General features: G+C 61.2%; 2 protein-coding genes across 4 annotated transcripts in view; both read right to left on the bottom strand.

Moving 5' to 3' along the window:
- The window catches only part of CACTIN (cactin, spliceosome C complex subunit), a 14,193-nt gene extending 1,690 nt beyond the window's left edge, over positions 1 to 12,503 (bottom strand). Inside the window, exons 1-8 of the mRNA XM_040629598.1 lie at positions 12,286 to 12,503; positions 9,296 to 9,776; positions 6,224 to 6,319; positions 5,644 to 5,789; positions 4,628 to 4,790; positions 4,427 to 4,541; positions 858 to 1,050; positions 77 to 199 (exon numbers count right to left, since the gene is read on the bottom strand). Of these exons, the coding sequence (XP_040485532.1) occupies positions 77 to 199; positions 858 to 1,050; positions 4,427 to 4,541; positions 4,628 to 4,790; positions 5,644 to 5,789; positions 6,224 to 6,319; positions 9,296 to 9,776; positions 12,286 to 12,452 (1,484 nt within the window). The 5' untranslated portion in view covers positions 12,453 to 12,503. The remainder of the gene's footprint in view (positions 1 to 76; positions 200 to 857; positions 1,051 to 4,426; positions 4,542 to 4,627; positions 4,791 to 5,643; positions 5,790 to 6,223; positions 6,320 to 9,295; positions 9,777 to 12,285) is intronic.
- A 4,324-nt stretch (positions 12,504 to 16,827) lies between these two features.
- Positions 16,828 to 18,901, bottom strand: part of PIP5K1C (phosphatidylinositol-4-phosphate 5-kinase type 1 gamma) — a 49,582-nt gene continuing 47,508 nt past the window's right edge. For 2 of the 3 annotated variants that reach the window (XM_040629597.1, XM_040629595.1), the window contains 2 exons: positions 17,316 to 17,399; positions 16,828 to 17,115 (listed from right to left, as the gene is read on the bottom strand). In XM_040629597.1, coding sequence (XP_040485531.1) covers positions 17,113 to 17,115; positions 17,316 to 17,399 — 87 coding nt within the window. In that variant the 3' untranslated portion in view covers positions 16,828 to 17,112. The remainder of the gene's footprint in view (positions 17,116 to 17,315; positions 17,400 to 18,901) is intronic. The other variant, XM_040629596.1, reaches the window with a different exon arrangement.

The following is an 18,901-nucleotide window of genomic DNA, read 5'->3' as shown; positions in this document are numbered from 1 at the left end:
CGGGGGGGGTTGGCCCAGGGCCCCTGAGGAGGCTCTCGACTGCGGGGTGGGAGGCAGGGGACGGGAGGCGGCCTACCTGTGCCCGGGGGACGGGGGCTCCTGCTTGAGGATGGGGAACAGAGGCTCGCTCTCCACGCCCTGCTCCTGCTTCAGCTTGTACAGCTTCTGTCGCAGCACGTCCTGGTGCCGCTCTCGGAGCCTGGAACGTAGGCTGGTGGTCACCTGCCCGCCCCCCGGCCCTTGTCCTGACACCCTTCCGTGGCGAGGGTCCCGGAGCCCGGGAGAGCAGCACGGGGCCCCGGCCCAGGCCGTGTCCTCAGGCTCCGGGCTCTGGAGCACAGGGGCGGGGGGGCGCCTGGGGCCCTACAGAGGTCTACGGCTGCGGGGGAGGGGGGTGCGCTGGGGGCCAGGCTTCAGCCACGAGAAAAATGGGATTCAGGTCCCAGACCCTGCTGGGAGCAGCACTCCACGGTTAGGAAGGACTCGTGTGCCACGGAGCCACCAAGCTGGGCTGCACAGGCCGCAGGCCACCAGCAGGGGGGCGTAAACCCAGAGACACTCCGTGTGGTCAGCGGCAGACGGGCGCCGTGTTTACACAGCGCGGCCAAACACGCTGAGAATTTGTACACAGAGGGTGTGGGGTGGGCGGAAGGCGGGTGGCCTCAGGGCCCCCGCCGTGATGCCTGCTGACCCCGGTGAGACTGAGGTCAGACGCTGCCGGAGGCCGGCCCCCCAGAGGCCCTGCCAGCTGCCCGGGACCCCGACTTCAGGGGGTGGGGGCTCCCCGAGGTCACGCAGGAGCCAGGCCACGGTGGAGCCGGCTCCCGTGCCCCGCAGAGGCCGGGGGCAGTGCTGACCTGGCGCGCGCCATGTGGGCACGGAGCTGCTGCAGGAGGCTCTCCCAGTAGCCCATGTCCAGGTTGGGGCCCCCGGCCCGGATCTTGCCTTCGATGCCCTGGAAGATGACCTGCAGCTGGCTGTACGTCTTGCCCTTGAAGACCGACTGCACGTCGGAGCTGACCGAGGCATTGACCCCCTCTCGCCGCTCGCCTGCAGGGGACGGGCTGCTCAGCACTGGGCTGGGGTCCTGACCCTCCCCTTTGCCCACACTGTCCCTCCTCCGGTCCTGGGGTCCTGACTCCTCCCGGCCTCCAGTTCACCCCTGCCTCTGGCTGGATGCTTCTAACACACGGAGGGGGGGCACCAGGCCACGGACCCTATAGTTGGGATGGTTCTGACTCCATGGGCCAGGGGGAGCCGGGCAGGTGTTTTCCAGCCTCTCCCTGGTCTGACCCTCGGGTCAAGTCTGAGCGCCTCAGCCTGGGATGCTCGGCCTGCCACCCCACCCCCACCGCTACCCCTACCCCCACTGGAAGAGTAAGGAGAGATTGCCTGACAGCCAGACTCTCGGGAATTCAGATCCTACTCTGCCAGTCTCAGCTGTGTGATCTGGGGTAAGTGGTTTACCGTTTCTAGGCCTGGCTCTTCCCCCAGTAAGGAGACCTGCTCATTTCCCAGGCTCTGCAAAGTCCTGACGCCGCCCTGAGGCAAGCATGTGCCCCTGTCCTGCACCTGTCATGAGCTGCGGGCCCAGGTGCACGTCCCTCCCCTGTAGCCTGAGAGCTCCCTGAGGGCGGGGCTGGGGCCGCCTGACCCTACCAGCTCTGCACACCCGTTTCCTTGCCACTCATCAAAGACACCAAGCCCCGCCACACGTGTTGCTTCCCCGGCAACGTGATCTTCCTCGTCCGTTTTGCCTCCCAGATTGCTCCCCTTGGCCTGGAAGCCTGATTTGTGGCGTCCCCAAGGCAGGGACCTTGTGGGGCTTCAGAATGCGGCCTCCCTGGCACCGTGCTAGGCCCGCAGGGGCTCAGTGTGCAGCTGCTGGTGAATGCAGGGGTGCGCGAGCAGCACATGCTCCCTGCTCAAGAGCTGGCCTCGGCAGCCCTCCCGCTGGACACGGGGTCACAGCGGGTCAGACAGGGTCACGAAGAACCCAAGTCCCTCCAGCCAACCAGTGTGGGGCCCTGGAATCAGTCCCTAGAGACTCAGCCTCTCTGCCCGACAGCCGAGCATTCCCAAGCAGCCCTAGACTCAGGACAGGCACAAAAACATTACGGGACCAAAGCTGAACTCGGTGACAACTCGCACCCGCCTGTGGGGCCGCATCCCACGTTCACGCACACAGAACTCACAACCCGCACAACCAGCACCCGCCGGCGTGGCCCCCCCACGAGCCACGCTCTGCTATACCACGGTTTGAAGAAAGGCAGGTCCCAGGTCCAGACCCCACAGGGCCTGGCTGGATCCCGGCAGGGGCTGGAGCGGCTGCACTGTGCTGATTGGAGCCCTCTCTGGGACAGCGCTCAGGAGAGGGCAGCACCATGGGGAGGGCCCCCAGGGAATGTAGTGGGGCGCTCGCTGCGGACGCCCACTCTTACCGTACAGGTAGAACTTCCCAGTTACCAACAAGACGAACACACAAAAAAAGCCCAACTGAATTTGTTAAGACGACAGACGGTGCTTTGCAGGCCGCCCGGAACAATGGAGACGAGACCTCTTGGGAATCATGGCAAAAGGAGACACGGAAAAGCAGGCCTGCCTCTGAGCACAGCTGGAGCCAGCTGGGACCCCTGCCCTAACAGGTGAGGAGGGAAAGTGGGGCCTCAGCCACCACTGGGAGACAGGAAGCACCTGCAGAAGAGGGCGACCAGCAAGGGGGCCCACCGTGGCGGCGGCCGGCAAGAGAGGCCCGGGGACTCGGTGCAGGGAGCTGTGCAAAGGGGGCACACAGCGGGACGGCCCTCACTCTTCCCCAGCTGGCGGGTCGGGGTCTTGGGTGTCTGAAGGAGAACGCCCTGCCCTCAGAGTTCTATCCTCAGCCCTGCTGCCACCAGCCAGAGGGGAGGCGAAACACATTTCCTGACGTGCATGACGTCCAAGAACTTCCTGCTTTTTGCCCGAAACTACTGGAGAATATGTCCCACCGAGATGAGGGCACAAAGCACCAGGAAGGGAGATGTGGGGTCATAGAGAGAGGGGCTCCAACACAGCAGAGTGAAGGGAAGCCCCGCGAGGCGGGTGCGAGGAGACAGAGGGCAAGGGGACAAGGAGAAAGAGGCCCGAGGGGACGCTCCGATGAGTCCGGCCACCTCGGCAGCGGAGCTGGAGGCCTGGGGAGGCCTGTGGTCGGTGGTAGCCATGAGTACTATGACCCTCAGTCACACGGGCTAGCGCGGTCTCCAGCGCGTGACAACCATTTACTTGTTTCTTTTCACCTGACACTCCTGAAGATGTCTTGTCATCCCCGGGGGACAAAAGGGACAACCAGGCTCCCAGAAGGTCGCCGAGGTGCTCCGTGGCCTGGATCTGCACTCAGGGCCGCACCCGCCCCGGTCAGTGCCCTTCCAACCAGAGCTCTGTACCCAGCCCACTGCCGCCAAAGGAAATACCTCCTCACACGTCTCTGAGAGCAAAGACTTTCCTTTCCCTTCTCCTAAAGTCACTACAGGATGTGCCCTGCCGAGAGGACGGGGACGCAGGAAAACAATCACCACTTAGAAAGATGATGAAAGACATTCCTCTTTTTCCTAAGACGAGGAAACCAGCCCCCCACCCCGTCTGACCAAGACAGGCTTGGGGGAGGGGAGAGCACATCTCCTCGGCCACCACCACGCCTAAGAGACAGCGGAGCCTAGGACAGACGCACGATGCCCACAGGAAGGAGCCGGGTGCTGTTTAAGCGGTGGCCTCGAGGGGTGGGAATGCAGTTGGTTGTAAGTTTCTAGAATAGCAGTTCTCACCCAGGGTGATTCTGCCCCCATGGGACACCAGGTCATGTCCGGGGACACCTGCAATGGTCATGACTGGGCTGCTCCTGACACGGAGTGGGTGGGGGCCCAGTGTCTACAGTGCTCGGTATGAAGAACTCGTTCCCCCAGAAGTCATGTGTATGCGTGACCCCTCCAGGGAAAGAAAGTGAATGGAAAAAGAATATCAGGTTGAATAGACTGGGGCTCCAGGGGGTTCCCAGACAAGCGGAGTCGAGTCCCAAGTCCCACTCGCACTCAAACACACCAAGCCTCTGGCAGAAACTTGAAACCCAAACAAGCAAGCCTCTCGAGGGCGCTGCTCCCAGGGAAGCGGAGTGCTGCCCGAGGGAGTGTTTAAAGGGAGCCGGTGGGCGGGCTGCTGGGCTCTGAGCCCCCACTCATTCAGGGTCAGGAGCACCTGCTGCTGCCCCCTGGTGGCTCCCGGAGAGGCCTCCAGAGGGCCATGGAGACCCCAGATGGGGAAACTGAGGCAGGCAGCGAGCCCGTTTCCCTGGGGAGCCACCCAGACCGAGGCGGCTCCCAGCAGACCCAGCCAGGTGCCCCCACAAGCACGGTGGGCGCTTTCTGGCTACCCTGGCTCCAGCCCAGGTTACCTGGGCCCTTGCCCGAGGCCTCCAGCTTGCGGAGCTTGGCGATCTCGTCCTCCGTGATGGTGGTCATGTCCCGCCAGAAGTCTGCGTTCTTACCCTGCTCCAGCTCCATGTACACCTGGAGGAGGGAAGTGCAGGGGGCGAGCATGGCAAAGGGCGGCCCCGGGGGCCTGGGCGCGAGCAAGGCGGGGGGCCGGGCGGTACCTGGATGTCTTCCAGCAGGTCCTCCATGTCGGCTACGGTGAGGCCATTGAGGAACGTGTACGGCTCGTGCATCTCCACGGCCAGGTCGTCGTCCTCGGCACTGATGTATTTGGCCAGCAGGTCGATGGGCTTGGCCCTCCCGTCCCGGATGCGGATCTTGGAGCTGCCAGGGAGCAGGGAAGCCGCGTCAGAGCCCAGAATGCACCCCCCCACCCCTCCCAAAGACCCTGCCCTGGAGGAGTGACCCGTGTGGGAGCCAAGGGAAGAGCCTGGCCTGTGGCGGATGGTGGTCAAGGAAGTCTTCCTGGAAGAGGGGGGAGAAGGCACAGGAGCGAGACAGGGGGAAGATGCAACCTGGGACATAGGCAAGCGTGGCACCTGAAGACCCGCGGGTGGCGACACAAAGGGGCAGAGAAGACCACCTCCTCCCCGTGGGCAGGCTGCTTGGGTGGGATATCCAAAGGCCCAGTGCTGCAGCCGGGGACACGCGTCAGAGGCTGATGCTGGTCCAGCCCAAGGGAGCCCTGTAACCAGGCAGGGGGCTGGTGCGGCCAGCAGACAGCAGGACGGAGAGGGGGCCGGGAGCGGGCTCCCGGGCACACACGCCAGGCCTGGGGCTCAGACGCCTGCTGTGTGGCCTCAGGCGCTCATGAGTCCTTGTTGGTGACCAGGCCTGACGAGCACACACTCCTAGGAGCTGGGGGGTGGAGGGATGACCGTACCAGCCCAGGGTCTAGCACCCTGCTCGCTCGTGTGGCAGCACGACTCGGAGCGAGGACCATTCAGATGTCTCCTTGGCACGCGACTCAATGGCAGAGACAGGCTCAAGGAAAGAAGTGGACAGGAAGCGGTGCGCACAGTGGGGGTTGGCACCGGAAAGGCGCAGTGGGTGGCCCCCTGAAGGGCCAGGGGGACCAACCAGGGCAGAAGGCCCCAGGCAGTGGAAAGAGCGTGTAGCAAGGCTCTGGGGCAGGCAGGGCTCCGTGTTTGGGCCCAGAGGGAGGTGGCCCACGTACCGCAGCTTGGCCTGCTGCAGGTGGAAGTTGTCCTCCTGTTCCTCCCACGTCTTGAAGTGCTCCGCCTCCTTCTCCCGCTGCAGCATCTCCAGCTCCTGCTCCCGCATGGCCTTCTCCCGCTCCCGCTCCAGCCGCAGCTGCTTCACCTGGGGTGCATGGGGAGGACGGGGGGTGGAGGCAGGCCAGAACAGCCAGATGGGGGTCTCGTGGGGCCTGCCCTGGACTCTTTTAGGCCATGGGGTACCCTGGGGTCAGGGAAGCCCGAGGCTTCAGACAGACCCTAGGGCAAAGGGGCATTCTTTCTGCTGGAAACACAGCAGCCCGCAGCAGCCAGGACCATTCTGGTCACCCTGAAGGGAGTGTCTGAGGGTAAAGCCCAGAGGTCAGCAGAACTGAGAGGAGAAAGGAGACAGCTTGCTAGAGGCACGGCCCAAAACCCTGGATCCAGCTGTGCCTGAAGCCAGCCAGCCAGACTCCCCTGGACTTTCTGTGTAAGCCAATCAGGTCTCCCTTGACACAAGCCAGGCCCTCACAAGGGAAGGCCTCCTGACCCCACGCAGGCGGCTAAGGGCCACTCCACCTTCTGCAGCTCCAGCCGATTGTCCTCTTGGATTCTCTTGTTCCGCTCCTTCAGCTCCTTCTCCTCCAGGTGGCTGATCCCCTTCTTTTCCAGGGCCTGGAAGGGCCAAGCATATGCCCACTGAGCAGAGACGCCTCTCTCCCACCTTCCCAGGAACCACCCGCCAAGGGTCTTCCATGCACCCCTCCGCAAGATCCAGATCGAGATCCACCAGGCTGAGCGGTGTCTCTGAAGATGAGACCTGGAGACAGAGAGAAGTGACCTGCCCACGGCCACACCTCAGTGACTTCCACTGAAGACGCTGCCCCTTTAGTGTTCCCAGACCCAACATGATGGAACTCAGTGCTCCGGAGCAGCCTCCAGCACAGGTGAGAAGCTCGCTAACGTGCAGAGGGGAGGCAGCGCCCGCCACGGGGGCTCCTGAGTGTCACTCACGGGAGCACCTCATGTGGGACCCACTGCCCTGGTCTACACAGAAGCCTCACTGGCCCAGCTCTGCGGGGTTTAAGCCCTCGGCAGGTCAGAGGCCCACTGCGTGCGGGCAGAGGCAGGCCAGGGATGGAAGGACAGACAGACTCAGAAAGCCCATTTGCCCGGGGTCACTGTGAGGGGAATGGCCCCATGCTCACCGACCCCGGGCACCATGCAACACGGTGACTGGCTCTTCCCTGTCTGTGTCCTCACCTGATGGAGGGTGCTCGGGGTACGGGTCTGGAGACCCCGCAAGCTCTCCAATATCCCCTCACAATTACTGCCTGAGCCGGGCGCTAAGCCTGCACTTCCGATGAGCACTCCCCGCCCCCCCCTGTCCCCACTCAGAGGGCTGTGCAATGGTCCCCCCGGTGCCCGGGAAAATGTGCCTCCAGCAGGACACAGGGCTGCCCGGCTTGGGGCCACCCCCGGATGCCCAGGCCGCTCCCTGGCCTCCCCAGCCTCAGCCTGGCCTGCCGCCGCACGTACTGACAGTGACCGTACTTGTCCCCTACAGCCACACAGAGGAGTAACTGAGGGCATGGAGGAGGAGCTGGGCAGCCCTGGTTCCAACAACAGCTCTGCCGTTCATGAGCGGGGAGACCTTGGGCGAGCAACTCAGTGGCCCGACGCTGACAAGGCCGCGTTAGGGAGAGTCGGCGCGCGGAGAGCACTCTGCACGAGGCTGGCAGGGAGCGTGCGTTAGCGTTCCACATCGTGACTGCCCACGCTGCCAGCCAGTGGCCCTGGGACAAGGGGACAGACGTCAGACGTGTGATGCTGCCCAAACTGTGGGCTTGTCTTGAGAGGCCTCAGAGGCTGAGCTGGGGTCGAGCCCCCACGTGCTTATCACCGGAGGGGCTGATGAAGCCCTCCCGTGGGGCGAATTCCCCAAAGCCACCATGGGCTCCAAGAAAGACTCGTTGGGGAAATGCCTGAGCACACGTGTGTACAAACCACCCCGAACTTGTTCATTCGACACGTAACTGAGTGCCGACCGTGCGCCAGGCTCTGGGGGCAGAGTCTGCCCCGTTGAGCTCAGTCTGGTGGGAATCTCACATTATGAACCAGAGCCTGTGTTTAGATGTCCGCTTTGCAACAAGACCTTTCTGGACTTGCTTATTTTTTATTTTTTTAAGATTTTATTTATTTATTTATTTGACAGAGATAGAGACAGCCAGTGAGAGAGGGAGCACAAGCAGGGGGAGTGGGAGATGAAGAAGCAGGCTCATAGCGGAGGAGCCTGATGTGGGGCTCGGTCCCATAACGCCGGGATCACGCCCTGAGCCGAAGGCAGACGCTTAACCGCTGTGCCACCTAGGCGCCCCGGACTTGCTTATTTTAAACCACAGCCACGGCATCCTGACGCCTGCCTGCCCTCTCTCCTCCGTGCACCTGGCTAGTCTACTTATTTCCAGTCGTCCCCCCTGCCCAGAAGCTGCCAGCTCCGCAGGGGTCTGCCTCTCCAGCTCACTGGTGCACGCCCGGCCCGCACGGCCCCCGGCCCCGGAAAGTACATGGGACAGGTGAGTCAGTGAAGTGCTAGAAGGGGAGACGCAGCACCGGGACCTACGGGACCACGGGGGGCCAACAAGGCTCTCAGGAGAGGGACCAGGTCAGCTGAGATCTGAAGGAACAAGAAAGCAGCAGCCATGGAGAGGAGGAATGGTGAGTACCAAGGCCCCAAGGTGGCATGGGCCAGCGTGCTCCAGACGAAGGTCTGGAGTACATGTGGTGAGTGGCCGATGCCATGGCATCCGACTATGCCCGCCTCTCACCAGCCCAGGCCATCTGCCTCCCCGTCACGGATGCATGTTATGTTACGGTTAAACCGTGTCCTCTGAAAAGATACATCACCTTCCCAACCTCAGAACCTGGGAAGGGGATCTTATATGGAAACAGGGTCTCTGCAGATGTAATGAGTTAAGATGAGGTCATATGGGGTGAGGCTGGGCTCTAAACCAATGACGGGCGTCCTTACAAGAAGGCAGAAAGGGGGACACACAGGCAAGATGGCCATGTGACGATGATGACAGGGGAGGAGGTTGGGGTGAAGCAGCCACGAGCCCAGGGTCTCCAGCAGCCACCAGAAGCTACAGGAGGCAGGCGGGCACTCTCCTCTAGAGCCTCCGGAGGGAGCGGGACTCTGCCAACATCCGACCTCCAAAACTGGGCAAGAAAATCTGTGGGTCTAAGTCCTGTGCGCAAGGCCACCACTGGCGAGTAAGGGACCCGTTTGTGAGACGTCAGCACCGAGACGACTGAGCACCTGTAACCGGAATCCTGTCTTGGGAGTGTGAGGCAGAGAACCTACTTTCCAGTCGTGTTTGAACTTAGCCCGTGTTTTGGGTGGAGCGCCTGAAATTCTACACGGCGGGAAAGCTCACGCATTAAAAGCCACCAGACACCAGGGTGTGTGCACGTGCGCACGTATAAAATCAACTGTGAGCGGCAAGCAGCACCTGCGAGCGCGTGCTATGAGTGCTAAATCCCGTCCCTTGAAGCAGAAATCGTAAAAGGCACATAAAGCAAAACCACGAGGAAGGCAGGAAGAAGCTGCCAAGGACACGCACCACACGCCGAGGCCGGACACAGGCTCACCTTGTTCCAGATGAAGGTGCCCAAGAGGTTGTTGTCGCCGAAGGGGTTGTCGGTGTTGGTGTAGCCCATGTACTCCTCCCCCCAGCCCATCTTCTCCCGCTTCTTCCGCTCCTTGGCCTCCTTCTTGGCCAGCCGCCGCGCCCGCTTCTCTTCGGGGGTCTCGAAGGCCTTCATCAGCTCCTCCTGCTGCTTCCGCTCCTCCCGCAGCCGCAGCCGCTCCTGCAAGCTCTGCTGTTGGCTCAGGGCTGCCGCGGCCTCCCGGGGGCTCTGGGAGCGGTCTGGGGAGGCCGAGCTGGATGCCGAGGAGCCCGGGGACCAAGAGCGTGTCCGCCGCCGGTGGGCCCACCGGCCCCGCCGCTGCTCCTGCTGCTCCTCATCCGAGTCGGACTGAGAGGACCGGTCCTGTGAGCGCCACCGTGGTGGCAGGGGGCTTGGGCTCTGCCTCCTTCGCCGCTGCCACCTTTCCTCCTCCGAATCCGACCTGTGGAGGGAATCACGAAGGTCTGCTTACTGCCTCCCGGTCAGTCGTTTGCGTGACAGATGCTTCCTGAGCAGCTGCTGTGCCAGGCGCTGTTCTAAGTTCTGGGGACATGGCAGTGACCAGCAGTGACACCGACGGTCCCTGCCTTTGGGAGACTCACATCACAATAAACAAACTTATCACAATAATTATTATCACAAATAGACACGCAGCATGCCACTAGACAGTGCTAGAAGTCACAAACAAGAGTGACTTAGCCTGAGGACATGGAGATCTGGGGCAACTCTGGAGGAAATGGGGGAGGATGCTACAGGGAGGGAGTGGTCCGTGAAGAGGGCATAGCGAGAGCAAAGGCCCCGGGGCAGGAATTTACTTGGCATGCTCAAGAAGCAGCAGGAGGCCCATGTGGCTAGAAAAGTGGGAACAAGGGGGAGTGAGCGAGGGACAGCAGGGAAGCTGGCTGGGGCCTGGTGGTGCAGAAGCTGTACGTGTAGAAACCAGAGGACCTGATCTGCCCAAGGTGACAAGAGGGAGCTTACAGGAGAAGGTGAAGGTGGTGTTTAAACTGGTCCCACAGGACAGGCAAGAGTGAACTGGAGTAAGACTGGCAGGACTGAAAAGCCAGGCAAAAAACACTGCGAACAGTGAACGGAATGCACGAGCTGTAGGGATCGATTCTTTAACGGTCACGGGCCTTTGAAGGCGTAGAGGAACAACCACGTCTCTTTATTTTGTTAAATGCTTCGCCTATTAAGCTCACGTCAAGAAGTCACCATGGAAACCAATTATTTTGGAGTCTCTGTATGCAAACTACACATTTGATCAAATTTTCGTTAACATTGCCAACTCGAATTACGTACCCAGGACGGCTGATTCTTGTCATTCAAATACTAGGAAACAGCAGATATAAAAGATGCACAAATGACAACAAGACTTACTACTGCACGTGAACCCATGCGGAAAACGGCAACACCCGGGGCTCACACCAGCGCCAGCAAACTTTCTCTGTAAAGAGCCAAGCGGTCGAGGACACAAGTCTGCCGCTCCGCTGTTGCAGAGCAAAGTAGCTCCGGACACACAGGAACAAGTGGGCGTGGCTGGGTCCCAATACGATTTTACTTCTGCACACCAAAACTTGAATGCACTCGAGTATCTCATAAAATTTTCACATGTCATGAAATTCTATTCCTCTTCTGACCTTTCCCCTCACCATTTAAAAATGTAAAAACCAGGGGCACCTGGATGGCTCAGTCAGTTAAGCATCTGCCCTCAGCTCAGGTCATGATCTCAGGGTCCTGGGATCGAGTCCCGCATCAGGCTCCCTTTTCAGCGGGAAGCCTGCTTCTCCCTCTGCCCCTCCCCGCTGCTTATGCACGTGCCCCCGAGTGCTCTCTCTCATAAATGAATGAAATCTTAAAAAAAAACCCATGTAAAAACCATTCTTGGTTCACAGGCTGCAGGCTGCCAAGCCCTGGTTTAAACCATGTCTGCGTTATTTCCGTTCTGCTTCTTATAACTTCTTGGAAGTCCTGAGTTGCAATGATCTTATGAGACTCAAAAAGAAAAACCACTTTCTCAAACGTAGAGGGCAATCAGCCACGTCGGACTACAGCCCCTGTGGCCACAGTGTGAACAAGCTGACAGGATGGAAGACAAGGCATGCTGGGAGAGGCCCCAGGGAGGTCGTGAGTACACAGAGGAGCAAACTTGGACCACAGTGGGGCAGGGACTGGCCTGAGGGTCACAGCCAGTTAGAGGCTGAATCAGCATGGGACCTAGGTCTGGAATTCAGTCCCTGGTACCGTCTGGTCCCTTTGTGCTGGAGCAGGCTCAAGCCAAGTCTGGAGAGGTGTCCCATTTTCAAAAAGACACGACTGTGGGCCGTGGGGAGGCTGAGACCCAGGTCCTAGGAGTCATCCCAGGCCTGCCACCTGTCGCCAAGAGTTCTTTCGTCTGACACCCACTTCCAATTGCAAGTGCTGTCACCCCTACTTAGGAAATACCTCTCAAATCTGCCCATTTCCCCACTGTGCCTCCCACTCCGAAAGCCACCACCATCTGTTGCCTAGACAACCGTACCATCCTCCTCCTCCCTGTTGTCACTCCCGCCAACCTCCTCAGTCCCTTTCCCACGTGAAAACCGGAAGAAGTTCCACAAAGTAAGCCAGACCACATCACTCAAAAATCTTTCCATGGCTTCCTACTTCCTTTGGAATAGCAGCCAAACCCTTCACCACGGTACACAAAACGGAATGATCCGGTCTCCTCTTACCGCCCCGACCTCCTCTCCCACTTCCCCTCCGCCCCGCCTCGCTCGCGGCGCTCCTTTACTGTTCCTCCAACCACCAGGTGCGTGCCTGGAGCGCCTCTCGCTTTCCTTTCGCTGCCTAACTGCGACTCGCACTTGGATGTCCCCTTCTCCAGGAAGCCCTCTCTGACTAATTCGAGGATCTCTGGCTCCCCGAGGGCGGGAGCCGGATCCCCCACGCCGTTAACGCAAAGACCCCACCTCCGCTCCCGGCTCTGCCGCCTCCGCCTGCGCCGTACTTCGTCGTCCCGGCGCCGGCGGTTTCGCCGCCCATGGCTCCCGCTCCGACTCCGGCTCCGACTCCCGCTCCGTCGCCTGCGGCCCCTGCGACCAGCCGACCGGGAGCGCGAGCGTGTATCCCGACCCATCAGCTGAGACCGTGGCGGCAGCGCTGACACAAATATCCGGGGCCTGCGCCGGGGGCCTTCCTCCCCAGCGGCGCGTGCCGGGCTGCCCCGTCTGCGCCTGAGCCGGGAGAAGGAAACCGTCCCGCTGCCCCATCCCGCAGGAACTCCCACGGCCCATAACCTCTCCACTGTCCTCAAACGTGGCCCGTGTGACGGACTCCGGCCAGGCTTTCGTCTCCAGGGTTGAGGGCTCGCCCTTTAGGCAATGCTAGGGGCAGCTCCATGTGGGTCCTCGCGCCTTCGGGGAGGGGGAAGCCAAGGACTGTGGGCGGAGCAAGAGCGAACCAGGAACAGCGAGTGGGGCGGAGCCTCGGCAGGCGGGACCCAGAAGAAGAGGGTCTTAAGGGAAGTGGAGCCGGCGTGGGCGAGGCCCAGAAGGCGGGATCAGGAGGAGGCGGGGCCTCGGGGCGGGGCTAAAGGGAGGCGAGCGGGTGAGGTCTCTGGGCCGGTGCAGGCGCGGATGCTGCGAGATCCCAGGTTCGAGTCCAGGCCTCTAAAAAAGGCGACGGACGGAAGCCAGGTCGGAGACTGAAAAGCCTTGAGGCTGGGCCAACCTTTCAGAGTCACCACCATGCTGCATCGCCCGCAAAGACGCGGAAACTGAGACTCAGAGATGGAAAGTCACTTTACANNCCCCCCCGCCCCCAGCCCCAAAGAGGCAACATGGAGCTGGGATCTGAACTGGGGTGCAGCTTTGTTCTGTGGGTGCTGGGGAGTCATGGGAGGGTTTTGAGCAGGGAGAGAGGGGCGGGGTGGGCTGGTTGTTAGGTGGAGTCCCTGCTGGGCTGGTGGCCAGGAAGGACTACAGCAGATAGGGCTGGAAGACCCTGAAGTCCCTGCTCCAAGCTCCCCCAGCCCACCCCAGAGGATGGTACTTCATGTTCTAATTTAAGCTCTTCAAATGTTTATCTTAACATACAACTCCATGACCTCATCCTGGATGCTAGCTTTGCACGCTCTGCTTGGTGCCAAGGCACAGGGTGCGGCTGGTGACATGGAGGAATTTCCAAAGACCATCTCCTGCCACCCTGATAACAAGCCAGCTCTTCAGGGGATGTAGATAAAACGTGAGGCAGGCTGGCCCTGTGATTTTCAACACGCAGATGTATCTCTCAGGGTATATGCGTACTCTTCTTTGGACATGACGGTAAGCACATTCCAGATCATCTCGTCTGCACGTCTGGTTTATAAAGGAGTTGTGCTGTTCTGCATCATGATGGAACTGGGTTTCCAAGTGCCTGCTTACGGGCGGGATCTTACTTTCAAAGCAGCGTTTCTCCAGTTGTGAATCCTGGAGAAATATTTTCCCCTTAAAAGGGGTCCATGCATTACTCAATTCGAGCAACTCTGGCAGAACCAATACAAACTTTGGGGAGTGTTTGTTCTTTTCAGCTGGGTTGCACTGATGTCTGAAACTGTTTAAGGTTTTCTGAACTAAACTGGACCCTGAAAGAGCCACGGCTATTAAGCTACCTTGGCTCCTGTTGTTGTTATTTTAAATCTGACCAAGGTTTCTTTCTGCCCTCGTTCAAAGTTGGTCCTTAAATTCCCAAGCAGACCACCGGAACGCAGAGAGGCAAAGAGAAAGAGGGCTGATGCTTATTACCCGATTTTATTAGAGAGAACTCTTCAACGTAAAAAGAACGGGCGGCAGGGAGGGGGAAGGGGGCCCGAGGCTGCATATGTTATTCAGGGCCAGCAGGGCTGCACAGTTACAGAGGTGCCCATGGCTCTGGGTTTGAGAGAGACGGCATTCTGTGCCCGATGAGGCCGCGCTCTGGATTGTCACACACCAGACCACGGGGGCTGAGTACATGGAACCCCCGGAGAGAATTAAGACACACAAGGTTTGCAGTTTCATTGTTTTGAAATCAGTTCGACCATAAAAATGACATGGGGGTGGGGGTGGGGACAGGCAACGCAACTGAGCCACCAGAGAAAAGGTGGTGGAGGGCACTGGCCCGGTGTGCGGACAGAGGGGCTGCAGCGACAGTACCATGGCAAGGGACCCCACCGGAAGGGGAGTATTGCACTGAGCCAAGTGGTGGAGGGAGGGGTGAGGGGAGGTGGAGGACAGAGGCTGGCAGGGGCTCTCAGGAAGCTGCACCTTGTCAGTCTCGGGAAATGTCTTTAATTTTCACAGCTCAGCCATCCAGACAGCGCCCAGGCTCTCGGCTCCTAGCGGCAGCAGCCATCAGTGATGAGCCACAAGGGAGACAGGGTGTCGCCACGAAGGAATTTAGATTTCTGTGCTGGGGGTGGGCGACAGCTGGGTGGGTCCAGAGCCTTCCTCTGGGGGGAGGGGCGGGGGGGGAGCCTGGGAAAGGCCATGAATTTGCTACACATTATAAATAAGGTCTTGCCTTCCTCCCCCTGGGCCCCCAAATAATAAGCAAACAGCTCCCATCAGCATGGTCTGCAGACCACGTGAGCATCCACGGGACAGTTCTCTGAAAAGGGACCAAGAACACAACCAACACAAAACAGGTCTCCGAAGGGGTCTCAGCGACCTAACACGAAGATAGAAACGTCATGATATCCAGGAGGCTTGCAATTTCTCTCACAAGTCAGCATCCAGGTGATGCCTTTGTTCCACGATTCACTCAGCAAAGCCCAAGGGGACCAGCAGAGCGCCCCTCCTTACTCCTAAAGCTCCACGTGCCCTGGACATGGGGCACACTGCTCCACGCCTGTCCGTGCTGTCTGGTCATCCCCCACAGAATTCACAATGTGCCTCAACAGCCGGCCTTTGGGGCCTGGCCGGGGACTCCAGTGCCAGCTTTTGGGTGACACATCGTCCCTGTTAGTCGTCAAGGCCTGAGATGCCCCTACAAGTGTGTGCCTGCTCAGCTCCACCTCCTTGGCGAGAAGGGGTCGGGATGGCCTGGTGACTGCACACGCGGCCAGGGCACCTGCAGACAGACGCCGTCTGAAATCCAGGTGAGGATGCCTCCTGCCATCTGGACAAAACCCCCTTGGGCAAGAGGGAGACGACGTCACTCTGCTTCTGATCTGGAATGCCCACAGGCTTGTTCTGATGGATCCTCACAGGGCTGCCTTCCCCGGGCTGCATGTCAGCGCATCCCTGGCCGCCCTGGACAGACAGCAGCCCGTCCAACAGGCTCCCTCCAGGCACATGAAGCGAGCCATTCGAGGGGAGGTGACAGCAGGGGAGGGATCCAGACGAGGGACTTGAAAATCAAACTCCCGGATCCGTGGGTTCTTCACCAGGAGGCAAGGGCTGGGAGAAATTCTTCTAGAAAGTGTAGCTTCTGCTCCAAGCCAGCTCCCAGCTCCTCCCAAGCAAGCAAGCCAGTGGGGGGCAGAGCGGGCAGGGGGAAACCATCCCCGCTGTGCCACCTCTCCAGAGGTGGGAGGGCATTCTGTGGGGGCAGGACAGACCCTGCCACGCCGTCGGCTCCCATAGCCCCTCTGGACCAGCGGGGTCTCTGAGCCCAGGGGGGACTGCCCCTGCTGAAGATGACAAATCAAAAAAATATGTTTTTTGTTTTTCACAAAGAATTTCGTCTCCTACCCTTTAATTTGCTTATGTGTCACCAACTTAAAAAAAAAAAAAAAAAAAAAGAGCCCATCCCAGTCCTGGAGGGGGATCTCTTACGGGACAGCAGAGCAGCTTGACCATGGGGGAGCTGCTCCAGGACCTGCTCTCTGGAAGTCCCACAGCCTGCAGGCCCAGCGTGTCCCCCTTGGCTTAGGCCCTGTCTTCGAGATAGAGAGGGCCGCGTGGCGAAGACAGAGAGGTCCATAGTCCCGAGCTCCATCGAAAAGGTGGCCCACTGGCCATTCCTGCTCCCGAGCCACCTGGCAGGTGAGGTGATGGGAAGCAGATGCGGAGAGATTATGGGCATTGGCGGGGTGGAGAGCTGCCCCCAGACCACTGGTCGGCCACCTCCAAGGACGGATGTCCAGTGCCTGGCCCGGAAGCCTGAGCCCAGAGTGCCTGAGGGCGCGGGGCCCTTCCCTCCTCCGCACCCCGTCCAAGTGGAGAGAGGCAGAACCTCGGAGTGTGGATTTCAGCCGGGGTGGCCAGGCCACGGGGGCACAGGTCCCCGGAGCTGGAGAGCTGCCCCCAGACCACTGGTCGGCCACCTCCAAGGACGGATGTCCAGTGCCTGGCCCGGAAGCCTGAGCCCAGAGTGCCTGAGGGCGCGGGGCCCTTCCCTCCTCCGCACCCCGTCCAAGTGGAGAGAGGCAGAACCTCGGAGTGTGGATTTCAGCCGGGGTGGCCAGGCCACGGGGGCACAGGTCCCCGGAGCCAACAGGCCTTGTCCCTCAGGGAGACACATGCAAGCACAGCAAAGAACCAGGAGTGCAGTGCAGTGGACTTTCTTCGTTATTCCGACACGTCCTTTTTTTTCTTTTTTTAAATCTTTTTCTAAAAAAGCACACCTGTGCTGCCGTCTTTGTGCAAAGAGTAAGGACCCAAAATAAATACATGATCGGACACTCAGGGAGGTTCACAGTCTCACAGGCATAGGTAGTTGACGGGATCGGCGGCGGCCGGCGGTGGAGCCAGCTCCGGCGGGCGGGCAGCGCCTCCGGGACGCGGCCAGGGCGGCGGCGGCGGGCGCTCGGCTCCGGGTCGGTGACTGCATAGACATTACTGCGGAAGGCAAGGGGGCGGGTGTGAGCGCGGTGGGGCCGGGCGGCACTCCCACCTGCCGGGCCTCCCGGGCGCGGCCCGGCCCCACCGCCGCCCCGCCCCCCCAGGCCTCCGTGTCCCCGGCGGTCCCAGGGCAGGTGAGGCAGTGCGGGCGGCCCGAGGCCCCGGCCCCAGGCGTGGCGAGCCGCGGGCGCACTTACTGTGTCGCTCTCGCCGTCGGAAGCTGGGTGGGCGTGCGCGCTATAGTGAAGCGGGGAGTACACCCAGCTCCTCTCATCGGTGGGCTGGGCGGGCGGGCGCACGTGCAGGAAGGGCGCAGAAGAAGAGCAGGGGTGCGAGGCGGCGCAAGAGAGGCGAGAGGGAGGAAGGAAGAAACAGAAATAAAGGAGGCGGACCCCAATGCAGACGAGTAGGCGGCTCAGCCCCCGCGGCCCTCCCCCTGACGGGCCCTCCCCCCACCTGGACGGCCCTGGGGCCGGCGGGGCGGAGCGGCGGCAGCGCGCGGGGTGGGCGGCAGGAAGCGGTGCGCGGAGTGCAGGCGGGGCCGGCACAGCGGAGCGGGAGGGGGCGGGGCGGGGGCCGGGTTTGCTTGCTGTCCCCTCCCCTCCTGCTCGGCCCTCCCGGGGCACCCTCGCCTCGGTGCTGGTTCGGCAGCACCCCAGCCTCAGGTCCTGCCTGCTGTTGCGGTCACCGGGGCCGCCAGCTGGAGCAGGACCCTGAGGACCCTCCACTGGGGGTCCTGGGTGATGAGGGCAGTCGGGGGCGCAGGGTGGAGCCCATTTCCTCAGGCCCAAACGCACAGGTCAGCGGGGGGAGACCGAGGCCCCGGGAGACCCGGAAAGCAAGCAGTAGAGGCCCAGCCAGAGGGTGGGCAGCCCGTCCTCCAGCTGTTTCAGGGAAGTGGGCCCCATTCCGGGTCAGACTGGGGGAAGGAGCGCATGTTCCTCCTGCACCCACACCTGTCCCTTCTGGGTCTGTTCTCACCACAAGAACCCCAGCAACCCCCTTCTCTTTCTTCTTCCTCTTTCCCAGGACCCCCCCGCCCCCAGTCTCAGCGCCTGTGGACCTGCCCCCTTGCCCGGGCTCTGCTCAGAGCACAGGGCCGGAGCAGGCACCTCCCCTGGCTAAACCCGCGAAAGCCACAACCCATCGAGCCCCACACCTGCCCCTCCTCAGTCGGGTCGCGACCACCAGCCTCGCCCTGCAGGGGTGGCCTTCTTCGAAGCCTCAGGAAGGACAAGTGCCAGCATGTGGCCTCTGGCTCTCCAGGGGAACGCAGGGCCCCTGCCCTCACTGCCCCTCGGGGCCCCCACTGCCTTTCCCCACCTCTGTGCCCACTCTCCCCTGCCCCTCCTACAGCTCTCGCTGCAGAACCCGCCGTCACGGGCCAGACCGCCGGCACCCACAGGAGGCACCTGGCCCGCGCAGCACCGTGCGGAGCTCGTTCTTGCTTCAGCACCTGGCCCAGGGCCACACCCCCCAAAGGCCATCCATCAGCGGATGGACTGGTACAGTGGTGCACAGGCCCTGCTCACTGCTTAGTGGTCACAGCGCAACAAAAACTCCAGCCTGCCTGGAAGTCCAGGGGCGTGGGGTGGGGCCTGTCTGGGGCTGCCCAGTGTCCCACGCGGGGCTGCAACATCACATGTTCCGAGCCCGGGTAGCTGCCCCTCTAGGGCAACAACCTGGGGCAAGAGGGTCTCCACCTGAACTCTGCAAAGAGCCGGCCCCAGGGGAGGGAGGGAATGCGGGCAGCAGGACCCAGAACCCCGTGATGACCCCACTA

The sequence above is a fragment of the Ursus maritimus genome, unplaced genomic scaffold (genome assembly GCF_017311325.1).
Source record: "Ursus maritimus isolate PB19 unplaced genomic scaffold, ASM1731132v1 scaffold_14, whole genome shotgun sequence".
NCBI classification, from domain to species: Eukaryota; Metazoa; Chordata; class Mammalia; order Carnivora; family Ursidae; genus Ursus; species Ursus maritimus.
Note: the sequence above shows the minus strand (reverse complement) of the source record. Positions and strands in the feature narration are given on the sequence as shown.